Below are 14,088 nucleotides of genomic sequence, written 5' to 3' on the forward strand. Positions count from 1 at the left end.
CCAATCCGTGGCTGCTTCCAAAGGCATCACCACCTTGTCACTGTTTCCAGGCCCAGTTTCTTTGTTAACTTCTGTTAACGCATTAGTCTAAACGAGATCAGCTCTAATCAGTGAAAATCACAAATGCCACTCCGCTACGTGTGTAAATGAGTGCTTGTTCTCGTTCTTCGGCCGCACTGGACGTTTTTGCCAGTCTCAAAAACAGTGCTAAGTTCCCACGAAATGTGTGGGCCAGAATTTTTACATTTGTTGGGTAGAAGCAAAACCTTTATCAATATCTAACGATCTAACTGTATGCAAACCACTGTTCTAGTAACGTTGGTGCAAACCATGCAAACAGTCATGAAATTGGTTAAAAAAATGGCCGCCAATATGTGTGCGCCATTTTTGTGTAGGAACTCCACAGACGAAGCATGGACGAAGTTTTTATGTAACAGAGAACCCATCAAATGCGACGTGCTAAGTCCATACGGAAGTTTTTTGTGATTCAAATATCGCGACAAATGACTGCTTAAGTACTGTAATTTATAACAGAATGTTCTGTTGCGGCTGGTTGCAGCGGTGTTGCAGCCAGTCGGCCGATGCCTCTACTCTCGCATACACGGTGTTCATGCGCGGTTCGCGAACGCATGGATAGCATGAATGAGGGATGGCCCGCATTTGTTTGATTGTGGTTTGATTAGTGCCACCGTCTGTGTTCATAAGAGATACAGTCATCCTTAGGTTGTTATTATTTAGGCAGTGACGCGGTGTCATGTCAGCGGATGTTCGCGTCGTGTTGACCAAGATTCGCGGGCTACTCGACGATATCCAGCAGCTCGCAGACGAAGACTACGGAACGTCCGACTGCTTCAAAGTCGTCGAGTCTCGGCTCAAGATCGTCTCTGAAACGCTCTCTGACGTGAGGGACGAGCTCAAGAAGGGCTCAACGTCTCAAGCGTGCAAAGCCATGTGCGATAGCGACGGCTGGGGAAGCGACGATGACTTCGACACTAGCATGGTCGCAATGTGCGAACTCGCCGAAGGTGCAAGCAAGGAAACCACGCCCGCTCCAGCCGTCAGTGTGGAAAACGAAGAAGCAAACAATGAAGACTGCGACGGGGCAGGCACTGACAATTACGACATAGAAACCGACGACGAATTCGACAGTTTCTGTGAAGCCGATGCACGTCCCGCATTCGAGGTTACCACGGAGGAATCGCTGCACAATGAACCGCCGCCTTCGGAAAAGCACCTTCGGATTTTGAGAGCGAATTTTGGTCACAGTGCTTTCAGGCCGATGCAGTGGAAAATAGTGCGCTCCGTTTTGGAGGAGAAGAGAGACAACTGTGTCGTCATGGCGACGGGCTACGGAAAAAGTCTGTGCTACCAGTACCCTGCAGTTTACACGGGTAAAACAGCTGTTGTAGTGTCTCCACTAATCTCCTTAATGGAAGATCAAGTCCGGGCCTTGGCTGCCGCTAATATTCCGGCGTGCCTTTTAGGCTCGGCGCAAAACAGACAGTACGAAGTCATCCGGGACCTCGAAGCTGGTCAATACAGGGTCCTTTACATCACGCCGGAGTATGCCGAATCGAGTGTCGGTCTGTTGAGCACTCTGGATGAACGAGTGGGTATCACATTGTTTGCTATAGATGAAGCCCACTGTGTGTCACAATGGGGTCATGACTTCAGGCACGCATACCGGAAACTTGGCAAGCTTCGGACCAGCTTTCAGCACATTCCTTTCCTTGCCCTTACAGCCACGGCTACGCCCAATGTCAGAGACGATATCATACGAGCCCTCTCACTCAAGAATGTTATTGTGACTTGTACGAGCTTTGACAGGCCAAACCTGTACCTTGAGGTCAGGCGCAAAGGGATCATGGCGGATGACCTCAGGGAGGCCATTCCCCAGGATAGCAGCCCTACAATTGTCTATTGCCCCACAAGGAGTGCCACAGAAGAAGTCAGCAAGACACTCTGCAACTTGGGCTTCCAGTGTGCTCTTTACCATGCTGGCCTGTCGTTAGAAGCCAGGAAGAAATCCCACACAAAGTTTTTGGAGGACAAGGTGCAGGTTGTCGTGGCAACGGTAGCATTTGGTATGGGCATTGACAAGCCAGATGTACGGAGGATTGTTCACTATGGTGCTCCAAGAGACATTGAGTCCTACTACCAAGAAATCGGCAGGGCTGGCCGTGATGGCCTACCCAGCAAGTGCATGGTATTTTTTAGCAACGGAGACCTGGTCACCAACAAGTACCTCCTCAAAGACATTTCCAACCCTGAGTTTCTTCAGCATAAGACAGACATGTTGAACAAGATGCAACATTACCTTAGCAGCACGCGTTGCCGAAGGAAGTTACTGCTGGCACACTTTGCTGGCCCCGAGGCAGACACGGTTGGTGGTGTGCCGCGTTGCTGTGACAACTGTACGCGCCGTCTCAAGCAGGAAAAACTCAAAGGCAGTGAACAGGTCCAGGCGGCCAAGGACAGTAAGACCAACTACACCAAGGAAGCTAGACTTTTGTTTGACGTTGTGATGGGAACAAATCAGAGATACGGGATAACTGTGCCGATAGCAGTTCTACGGGGATCGACATCGCAGAAGGTGCCCGAGTACTTGCGAAAAAGCATCTACTTTGGGACCGGCAAGCACAAGACAGAAGCATTCTGGAAATCCTTTGCAAGGATGCTGCAGAGTGAAGGGTACCTTCAGGAAAAGGCCATTCATAATGCGGGCATGCCAAAGGGCAGTGCTATGCGGTTCATTTCCTCCATTGTCCTGACGCAGAAGGCAAAAGACTGGGTGTGTACCAAAGATGAACTTTTGCTGGAACCAACAATGGAGCTTGCCGAAATGGAGGCTCCTCGTCCAGTGCTGAAGCCTCAGGTCCTGCCGAAGACTGTACCACCAAGGCCGGCTGCAGCCGCGGGTTTTTCGGAGATCCTCGAGAGCAGGCAGAAAGCAAAGGCAAACGAGGAGGATTTGTTGCCGCCTCTGGTCAGGGATGGCGAGCCCTCAGAAGACGAGAAGCTTCGTTCTGAGCTCTACACCCAACTGGTGGACCTCCGTAACAAGATGGCCTCAGAGTGTGGCTATGCTCCATACATGGTGTTCAACAACCGTATCCTACTGGCCATCGCCCACAGTTGTCCGACATCTCTCGAACGATTGGGCAAGGTGGAAGGAGTGTCCGAGGCAAAAGTGAACAAGTTTGGTCAGCGGGTGGTGGATGCAGTGGTGCAGTTTTGCAACGAACGTGGTCTTCAGCCTTTGGAGGACCAGAACGGGGCTTCAGCGGACTCACCTTCTGTCTTGAACGATCCCTCAAATTACCTTGTTCAGCAGCTGAGTGACACGCAGCGTGTCAGCTATCTTCACTACCGTCAAAGCCAGAACATTGCAGATATAGCAAGTAGTCGTGGCCTCGCTGTTACGACGATTATGGGACACCTTTCCGAAGCAATCAAGGTATATTCGCTGGCTTGCACTTTTTTTATATTTAAAGTGCCAGTTTGTTGGTAGTTGCTAGACTGGCTCGCTATTTCGTCTTCAGCACATGTAGACATCACCGCTGCATCGAGACACTTAACAGAAGACACATTTTTCAAATGAAGTACAGGTTTCATCTCTGCATTTCCCTAGCACTGAATATTAAATGTAATAGAAATTTAGAGCTATACACCCATTTATCGACAAAAGTAAAATTGCTGTCGTGGCTTTCAGATCAACAACAGAGATGAAAGCCTCGGTGCATGTGTTTAGTCACAATACATCACATTTCAAGCATTTTTTGTGCAGTAGAAAGTAGCTTGGGAAATGTCTCAAGTGTGAAAAATGGTTTGTAATGCTATTGGTGCATTTGATATTTCAGTGCTGAAGATTGTCTGGCTTTGTTATCCTCGCTGTTTTTATTTTTAATTTTTTTCCATGTAAACGGAGTGCCGTGTAGATTTTTCGAAATATCCATGAAAAAACAGTGTCACCCCATTTTTATGTAACATTGATTCGTTTTAGCAGACCTAGTTTCCTAGTGTGCCTCAGCTCTTGAACCTGCTGGCAGCTAATAAGTATTTTGGCAAAACTTTCTTTGCTTGCTGCTTTGGGATATCAACTGAATTCTGCAATAACAGCAGACATTTAATTTGCTCTTTTCAGTGTCTTGTTTGCTATTCTCGCGCATTGGTTAAATGCACTCTGGCTTGCACAAAAATCAAGGTGGTAAGTTTATATGCATTGAATTATTAAACTCGTCGTTGCATTGTTGAGGACAGTGCAACTTTGCCGCATTACAGCGGTGACAACTAGGTGAAATAACCAGTTCTTCACTCTTTTAAAATCTTTTGCAACTTTTCCACCCGCAGCCAAATGTAATCACAAAACCAGTCTCAATGTATTTTATAATGAACACATTCCATTTCATCCCACATTGCTTTTAGGGGAACAAGCATTCATCGATTTCTCTCGAGTTTGTACATTTCCCAAGAAAGCCAATGTTTTAAATCGAATATAGAACCATAACTCTTAAGCACATCTCACGACAAATCATCTAACCTTGCATTTGGCGCAATATAGCCATAGTTGCTCTTGCGCCATAAAACCTCGTATAACTAACTCAAACCGATTCGCTATGCCTCTATTAGTCTGCCCCTACAGGCGACATAATGACCAATAGGAGTGGGGCTCAATAATTACTTTGCATCTGGTTTTGTGATTGATTTTTCATAATTTGGCCCCAGGCGATAAGTGCACGCACAGTACTGCAATTGCATTTATGGCATGACGGCCATACTCCACAAATTTGTGAACAGTGAAGTGGGACCTCCTTTTGTTGCTCTGCCATTTATGCCAACACAATAGCTTGTGTCATATTAATCTGATATTTTTATAATGGACAGCACTGTCACATGCGGTCGAGTGGATAGTCGAGTGACCGACTGATGGCACGAGCAGCTTCCACTTTAGTGCCAACAAACCGTGAGATAGAGTATGTTCACATTTGAGTTTGCTCTCACATCCTAGTTGGTGCTCATCTACTTTACTGGACTTCTCACCTTTGATGCTGTAATCCAGTCACGAAAAAGCTCAATGGTGAGGACAATTCAGCAAGCTATGGAAAGTGATATTCAAGGCTTTGTGGGAGAGAAACAGGGTGCAAGTGTTGAACAGACTGTAGTTAATGGTATTGTAGCTGCAGCATTGTTGAGGACAATTCAGCAAGCTATGGAAAGTGATATTCAAGGCATTGTGGGAGAGAAACAGGGTACAAGTGTTGAACAGACCGTAGTTAATGGTATTGTTTGTAGCTGAAGCCAAGAAGATAAAATATACTTGCCCAGAACTTGTAGCAGATAAAGAATTGAAGAACTGCTTCAAAGATTCCCTGGGAAAACAAGCGTAGCTGTGGGCACCGGAAAATCAGGTAGTCACGCAATTTTAGAAAATTTGCAGGGATAGGATGTGCTGTGACAGGCAGAGGACAGGGGTAACAAATTTAAATGCTAACTTTGATGACATTTGTATCTTGATTTTTTGTAAATAGATTGGCCTGCCAGTTGACCTGGAGAGCCTCGGAGTCACAGCGGACATACTGGAAGCAGTCACCAACGCCGTGGCAACGTTGAATGGTGACATCGGCCGGTTGACTCCGATCAAGGAGCTCTGTCCAGAGCACGTCGAGTTCAGCCACATCAAGGTTGTCCTGAGTTACTTGCAAGCTAAATACGGCATCGAGAATTCCAGACTTAACCTCCCCAAATCGCCAGTTCCGATAGCGACTAGCACTTCTAAGTCTGCACGGGATGATCAAGGACAAAAGAAACAGAAGGAAACCACCATTGAGAGTAGTGCTGATCAAGCCAAAGGCGCCAAACGAACTGTATCAACCGAACAGGTCATGACCATCAGCAAGAAGATGAAGAGCAGTTCGCTCTTTAGGAAGTGAACTGTTACGGATTTCTGGTGCCAAACAGCGCAAACCAGTACTTCATAGCCAATCTCAATGGGCTTTAATGCTCAGGCCTCTTGGTCATTAATTGCTCAGGTTTTGTTACACTTCTTGACAGCATTTGTACAAACTTGAAAGGTCACTAGTTGCCCAAGTTTTATTTACACTTCTCGATAGCGTTAGTACAAACCTCGAAACATGTCGATGAGCTGTACTCACTGCCGCTCGTGTGCTGAAGCTTCACGTTTCAGAGACTTCGATGCAAACTGTCTCCATTCCTCGTAGCAGTTATTAGTTGGTGCCAAATCAATACATGGTTAGCACAGGACTGGTATGCAGCTTACTTAAGTTCTTTGCAAATGGCACGCTTCTCACATTGCATTTTAAGTAGGTTGCTGAATTTATTGCACAGCTCATAGTTCTGAGCACTAGATACATTTGCTTGTACATATTTTACTGTGTAAATAGCATTGCATTCAACAACTTTAAAGTCAGCTAGGCAGGTGAGATAAGGTAATTTTAGCATATAGGACGCCACATAAGCATAAGCACCTCTGTCACATAAAATGTGGCGACATTCCCAGTTTTCTGTACTTGTTTATGATTGCTGCTTTATCTGTATCACCATATGTAATATTAAAATGCAACTTCAAATAAATTTCACTTAAATACCAATTTAAAAAATATTACATTGACTATGTCTGGGTTTGTTTCCTTTATAGTAAAAATTTCTTAATTTAAGTAATGTTTAATCTTTTTTCTAATATAACTGTGACAAAAAAAAATCTTTTAAAACTTTTTTCGAAGTATTCTTGTTAAAAAAACTGGCAATCTAGCTTAAAGGTGCACTTAGTTCTTGATAATTTGAATGTGGGTGTTTGAAACAAGGCCAGCCTTTTTTATGCACGGTGTATGTAATAAAACACTGGCTCAAATAAACTATAACTTAATATTGTGCAAGTTTCAATTTGGAACTGCCCATGGTACAGCCTATGTTATAGGCTCGTTAGCACTGTTGCAATGAATCTTGAGTCCAGTGATGGCTGAGAAGAAAGATTGTCTTGCTGAAATAAACGTTTGTAACACAAGACAGCTCTGGCACAGGTTAGCTTAATGACTCTGTACACAATACTTTATTTAGCTCACCCTAAAATGTACAAACATTTACCTGGTCCCACACCTTCTTAAAACGTTTTTCTGCTGCCATAAGCAAAATTCACAGCCGCAGAATTTCTTAAAAACAAAACAATGAGGCACAACTTTTCATTGCTATGTCAATGCAGCAATGCTATAAAAGTGAAGCTGGGACTTTTTGACACAGTCCATTATAAAGTGTGAACACTGGCAGCTCGGGGTGCGCTCTATAGCAGTTGACATACTTCTAAGGCTTCGTTATAAACAAATGCATTTCTTCCTGCGACACTAAATGCAACGATACGGTGCTTCTAGTATAACCAGGGTACAAAACTTGCTGGTTTTGTGCAAAATCGTTTCCCAGTCAGTTTTCATATACTACTGGTCCTTTTTGTGACGAAACGCAAGTGACGTGATCAGATCAATGTCGGTGCAGTTGGTGAACATGCCAGCACATTCCTTACTATCACAGTAATGTGCTGAAATTCAGATATAGTCAGTAGCACCACTTCGGAGGTACAGCAGAAAACGCGTAACTTCTTGGCTAGCACTTCACAGATAGCACAAGCTTCAGCATAGGCAGCTTGCAGCATACAAAAAAAATCTCCAGTTCCCAGGTGCGTTAAGGACAGTGGCTTTGCATCCGCGATCAGTCTGTAGTTCATGAAAAAAAAAATTTTGCAATCGTGCCATGGCTTGTTCATGCAACTTTCTTGACGTTGTGTTTCGAGTCTTGCAGACTTTCGGTGCACAAAGACTGTCAATGACACGCCGCCTATCTTTTGGGCTTGCGCAATTCCGACAAACGTTGCAGTTCCGTGGGTCGACCACTGGCAGATATCGACGGCACCTCCCTTTTCACACGAGATATGCGAGGAGCACGATGTGAATGAGCACGAGGTAAAGGCCGAGAGTGATCTGGCCATACTTTCGTCTTCGAATTGCAAGCCGGCAGCTTCGTCTGCAATGCAAAGAGCCATAGCCAGAGTCAGGATGACGCCAAGATGCACCGCCCCATGCCGATTTCGAACAGTGCTGAAATGATCTGCCAATAATGGGGCTTACTCAAACTGCCACAATGGGTGCGATACCCCCACCCCTTCCTTTTTTTACATTTGCATGCAATCAGTCCAAAAATGCAGGACAATATATTTTTTCTTTAACTTGGAGTGCAGCTTGTAGCAGTGAGCAGGAATGAAGTATTATAACCTTTGCGACTTGCAGTTCTATTTATGCGAACTGCCGTACTAATTAGGAACCAGGCAGAGCACTTTTTCCTGAAGAGTAGCTCAGAATGGTAGTCCATGCATAGTGCAAGAAGGATGCGTAACTCTGAACTTCACTGCAAGCACCACAGAGTGGCAAAAGCAAACTGGCAGTTTTCAGCGCAAGGCCGAAGTCGGCTGGGGCGAGTGCAAGTGGAGTCACAAGTGAAAAATGCACAAGTGAAAAATGAATTCTACATCCTGCACCAGTGTGGCTTTATAAGCATATACAGAGTCTTCGATCTTACACTAGCAGATATTTTAAAAATTTTTCTGTGCAAACTGATGCCCTATTTTCACCTAAACTATGGCACTCACAGTGGCTTATTAGAGTCTGTTTTGCTTGAGAAGAAATTTAGCATCAGCATTCATCCTGATTATCCGGAATCGCTAAGAAACTGTTGCTGGCTGTCACTCCCATTTGCAAGTAATTTGCCCAGCAGCAAATACAGTCAGGCCAGGCTCCTTTGCCTGGCAGGTGGAGCCACCTGTACATTCGTCTCTGGCCTATTTTTCTGCAAACAGGAATTGCAGTCAACAGCAGTTTCTCAATAATTCCAAGCAATCCTGTCAACTGTTGACACTAAATTACTTCTCAAGCAAATTCAACCTGATTACACCACTCTGTTCACAATATTTAGGCAAAAACAGCTTAGTACTTAGCACAGAGAAACTTCTTTTTGAATTCTCCAAACAAAAGCAGAAGATTCTATACAAGAAGTTGGCAACAGAGAGAGCGAAACTAGACAAAGTGCGAGCTCCAAAACAATATACATCTAAACCTTCTCTTAAAGGTCATGTGTTGGGTTCTTCATGAAATGGCATTTCAAACAGGCAATTTGTGAAAGGTTGATGCTAAATGTGTTGCTTTGTTGCAACACAAATATAAAACAGTGTGAAGAATTAGTCTGTTCAACATCTTTCTTAAAAGCTTTTGCTGTTCTTGTGTGTCAGTGTTTTATGGCACATAAGCAGATAAGGCTATCATATGTCAAGCTCAGGCTAGGAAAGATCTTAACATTATGTTCGCGGACTACTAGTTTTTAGAGCATTACACTTTTTTGTTGACGACTTTCTGTAAGACTAAGAACTTGCAATAAAGTGTAGACCAGATTTTCTCAGAGGGATAAGGAAAGGCTTAATGTTATCTTTATTTCATAAAGTACTGTGAAATGCTCATTTCCTGTTGAGTTCTTGATATAAAAATTAAAAACAGTTTACTGGAACCATTTGCCCACATATTAAACAAAGAAGATTTCTTTTCAGAAATATGGAATTGAGTAATTATGACTTAAAGTGTTCTTTCATAACTTTTATTTGCCGCAGTAGTGTCAAAACGAAGAATACTTTATTAAAGTAATCATGTGATGCCTTTGCATTGGACATATAATATTGATCTCATACATAGTTTCATATTTATTACCATTAATCATGAACAGATAAATACTAGGGCTATTAACATAGGAATGCACTGCCCTTGCTTTTTCTTGGAATTTTAACACTTTAAAACATTAACGGGACCAAGAAAAGGTATCTTCTAAGACTGGAAAACACGCACATCAATATGTATTCTATCGCTTGTTCCTGCAACAGAAAATAAATTTTAAGCTAGCTTCACTAACGTCGAAGATATCAATGATCGAAAATGATGCTCCTCCTCTCCCCCATAACTCAACACACACTAGCATTAAAAAAATTAAAAACAGGTTACGAAATCAACCCAATTGCACTCGATCCTACACGCATCACTTGCGCACGCCCATAAAGAGGAGTATTCCCAGACTTCTCTTTCTACATCAACAGGCATGGGGCGGCTCATCGATTGACAGCAGTCATGAAAAGAAATTTTTGATAATTATTTATAAATTATAGCGTCTAAACAGTTTTTAAATTTGACTCAAGTACTCACAAAGACCACATCTATGGATCTGCTGCATTAGAGTGCGACTGTATCTTTTTAGGGTCCCTTTAAGGCAATACATTTTGAAGCTCAAGCACACAAAACTATCTATCCGAAGTGCACCAAAACTAGAAACTAGAAAGAGCTTTTATCAAGGGCACGTATATGCATGGCAAGAAACGAGAGCATTAGGAAAAAAAATAGTTACGATAGAAAAGGTGCGGTACCTCTCATGTCTCAAAAAGGCTTTTAGATGTGATGCACACTGTGACCTGAAGTGTCCCTGCAAAATCATTCAACTCAGTGCATATCAAGCAAAGCATGCAACAGCAATGTCGACTCCAAACTTGTAGCAGCATTACAGCAGGGCACAGGCCATGCGTGGCAGCGTACAGCAATGTTATGTACATCACTGCACCACGTGCCTAAACTCATGTGGTTACCAGGGCGGAAAACAAAATGCAAGCAACCAAAAGCAAGCCTGCTGAAAATGACATATTCAAAATAAAGGCAATGACATTTCTGAAACATGCTTAGGCTTCAATGGGAACAACTAATCAAAAGAACTAAAAAAAAAAAAAAAACAAAAAAAAACCTAGAAACACTTGCACTGACCTTTAAAAATAAGAAATACGAGATGCTCTCCTAATCTGCATACTATATTCTAGAGCTGTTGAAAGGGCACAATGACATGCCACTCCTGTCTGAGTTGCCGACACCTGACCCATTGCTACTCTGAATAAAGTAAAGCTGCTTTCACTGCACAGCTCGGCAAGACGACGTAAAGGAGGGCTGACTATTACCTTGGTTCTTATGCTTTTTCCCCTTAATGTAGAAAATAACGGGCACGAACACAGACACTAGATTTCATTTCGTGTTTGGAAAATATTTTTGTGCGGAAGGCAAAGGGAAGGATTTTTGCACGCTGTCATTTGCAAGCCAAAGACTACACATACTGCATTCACTGAAGACTCAAGTGCCCAATGTGCACCGACCGACCGATGCCTACTGTGCAAGAAGTGACTCTCGAAAGCTTCCCTTACAAAAGAGAAAAGACAATGCGAATGACTGTATTAAAGCGTAAAGCCTCTCATGTATAATCTTTGGCTTATTTGAAGTTGTTGAACCATTAACCTTCCACGTTCCCATTACAAAATTTCTCCCTTTTCTCGTGCTTAACGTTTTTAACAACACAACTCGGAAGTACCGAAAGAAAACTGGCATTTACCATTTCACTAGCGTTCTGCATACTTATTAAATAAGCACGCTGAAATTTATGTCACAAGTAAGGCTGCTGACTGATATATTTTTAATGCACAACTGAAGAGGTGAAAAAGAAGGAAAAAAAAGCCCACAGAAATGCAAGCATTTTTTAAAAATCTTCTTATCCTGTGAATGGGTATTTTTCCAAACAGGCCATGTAGGAAAACAAAAGGCATAGAAAAATGTCTAATAAGGGAGTAATTTACTCACTGACACCCGCCCAGGCGCAGCCATACGGCTGCAGCGGATTGGGTGGATGTCTATGAGTAAATTACTCCCTTATTAGGGTCTACTTCACCTTGGGGGATTCCCCTAAAATACTTGACCACTTAAAAATGTTGTCTACATCTCACCTGTCTCGGTAGTTTATCACACCCAAAACTACGCTGACCTGCAGAAAGGTATATTGGAGCTTAAGTTTTACTTACTGCCTTCCCTGGAGCCAACGACGTAGTTTGGATGCATGTGACATGAACTGACGAGCTGCAAGAAACAGAGCGTAGTGCTGTCAGCTGTTGACGTGTCTGGAGGGCATAATATTTTCTACTCAGTCAAGATCATTTTTTTTTTTTTTTGTCACTGACATACTAGAGGCCTATAAGACAAAAACTTCCAATGATTTATAAAGAACTACAAAAATACAGCCAAAATTCTTTTTTTTTGCAAATGGCACAATCAGTTTATGGTCCCTGAACTTCACAACATCAGCACTACGGCACTGGAACTGGTACATAAAAATATTTACATAAATATTCGATTAACACTCGACCAACACTGTTCCCCCTTCGAATTATAGTTCAATTCACTCTGGCCCTACCATCTGATATGCTAACCGTCCTGGTTAGCTCAATTAGTAGAGCGACTGCCCCGGAAAGGCGGTGGTCCCAAGTTCGATCCCCGGACCAAGACGAATTTTTCTTTAACTTCGAAGTTTCTGAGGAAGCTGTATAGCTTTTCTTCGTAGCCATATGGCTGCGCTTGGGTGGATGTCAATGATTAATTACTCCTTTATTACAAATGTCCCCATAGCATTACAGCATTTTCAGAAGAATGCCACATAATTATGTCTTTTCATGCTCGGGTTGCATTTTTTCTGGAATTTAACAGGTAAAAATCTAGCCATATTTCGTCAGGTCAACTTCAGGTACAGATTGCGCTGTTCATAAAGAGCTCTATAATTCTTAGTCTTTAACATAATTTCTTGCAACAAAAGACAGTTCACTAGAGGTTTTCGTTTTCTTTTTATCACTATTTCATGAACAACATAGGAATGACAAGTTCTACCAAAAAATGCTTACCGAGTCGAGTATTTGCATTTTTTTTTTCTCTCATTAATCACAATTATTTCGTCGCATACATTATCATCTGCTGTGAGGCACTTCTGCGTTCGCGCTCGTGCACAGCGATAACATAAACTGCCAACTCACCCAGCTTCCTGGTCTGGTTTGGCTTATAGGGTTTAATGCCCCAAAGCGGCTCAGGCTATGACAGACTCCGTGTTCTTTGATATTCACTCAACATCACAGCAAGAATTTTAAGCACACAAAAGCCTTAAGAAAGATGTAACTATGGGTAATGCCTGATACAATGGCGGAAATCAGACGTCAGCTCAGAATCCATGTTTTGGACAATTATTGCTCATGAAACATACCTTTTTGGGCTTACCCTTGCATTTTTATTCATTTATCTCAAATAATAAAATACTAAATAAGAAGATTAGGCAGAGTCATGAGTAACATGCCTTAAAAGAAGTTTAATGACATAAGTTAGATAAAAAAATTTCTCCAGAATAAGTGAAAAATGTTTATTAATACTGTCTGCAGCTTTAAGCACAGGAAACATTTGTTTCTAGAAGATGCATTTTGAGGACAGGGATCAGGCTTTGCCTGATTTTATCAATGAATCTGTTGTTTATCAATGAAGGCTTAAGAATCAATGTTTTATCAATGTTTATCAATGAAGGCTTAAGAATCGGGCAAATCCGGGCTTTACCCAAAAATGAAGGGCATTGCTTACAATAACTATGTTTTCCAAATGACGTGCAGAACTGAGAGTAAAACAAAACTATAGAAGAATAAATGCTTGGGCAGACACTCACTGATGGAGTAGTTAGTGGCTGGAATCTTGACCACATCATCATGTAGCAGCAAGTGATGCTGTGTAAAAAGGAAAAGGGAGGGGAGAGAATGATGTACACGGAAAATTTATGAGCAATGTTCCATTTTGACAATTTCAGCTATCAATTCGCCTATTCAAGACAAAAGTGAAGACATCTTGACATAGCTCGAAATCAAAAAGAAAAGCCTAAGGTTACTTGAGATGGAACTGGTCACAAAAACTGGTGTTGAAGAATACATATACCCTGTTCAAAGGCGAAATAGAAATACAAGAACTAAAACAGATTAAGCACTGTGCCACGCTCTGCAATATACTTTTTTTCAGTAGCACGCCCTTCTTGTGAATGCCAGGCTAATGATGTAAGCCAACGAGGCTTCACACGTGTGCGGACGTTACTAGTAAAAGGTCCATTCTTCACATTGTCAATACTGCTATGTGTACAGCAGCCAATAGCCGCTGCTGGTTGCTGCCCTGT

At 42.6% G+C, this 14,088-nt stretch overlaps 2 protein-coding genes across 6 annotated transcripts in view; one reads left to right on the plus strand and one right to left on the minus strand.

Moving 5' to 3' along the window:
• The first annotated feature begins 33 nt into the window (after nucleotides 1-33).
• Nucleotides 34-6,619, plus strand: LOC146173024 (bifunctional 3'-5' exonuclease/ATP-dependent helicase WRN-like). The gene is made up of 2 exons (XM_084583622.1): nucleotides 34-3,457; nucleotides 5,529-6,619. Exons 1-2 carry the CDS (start codon nucleotides 755-757, stop codon nucleotides 5,928-5,930), a joined length of 3,105 nt encoding a protein of 1,034 aa, XP_084439748.1. The 5' UTR covers nucleotides 34-754; the 3' UTR covers nucleotides 5,931-6,619.
• Nucleotides 6,620-7,778: 1,159 nt separating this feature from the next.
• LOC146173025 (uncharacterized) overlaps nucleotides 7,779-14,088 on the minus strand; it is a 45,470-nt gene continuing 39,160 nt past the window's right edge. For 4 of the 5 annotated variants that reach the window (XM_084583620.1, XM_084583617.1, XM_084583619.1 and 1 more), the window contains exons 15-17: nucleotides 13,594-13,651; nucleotides 11,924-11,978; nucleotides 7,779-8,028 (exon numbers count right to left, since the gene is read on the minus strand). In XM_084583620.1, the coding sequence (XP_084439746.1) occupies nucleotides 7,926-8,028; nucleotides 11,924-11,978; nucleotides 13,594-13,651 (216 nt within the window). In that variant the 3' untranslated portion in view covers nucleotides 7,779-7,925. Of the gene's footprint in view, nucleotides 8,029-10,459; nucleotides 10,516-11,923; nucleotides 11,979-13,593; nucleotides 13,652-14,088 lie in introns of all 5 variants that reach the window. The other variant, XM_084583621.1, reaches the window with a different exon arrangement.

This window comes from Amblyomma maculatum, chromosome 11 (genome assembly GCF_055883805.1).
Source record: "Amblyomma maculatum isolate TAMU_Amacu chromosome 11, ASM5588380v1, whole genome shotgun sequence".
Taxonomy (NCBI): domain Eukaryota; kingdom Metazoa; phylum Arthropoda; class Arachnida; order Ixodida; family Ixodidae; genus Amblyomma; species Amblyomma maculatum.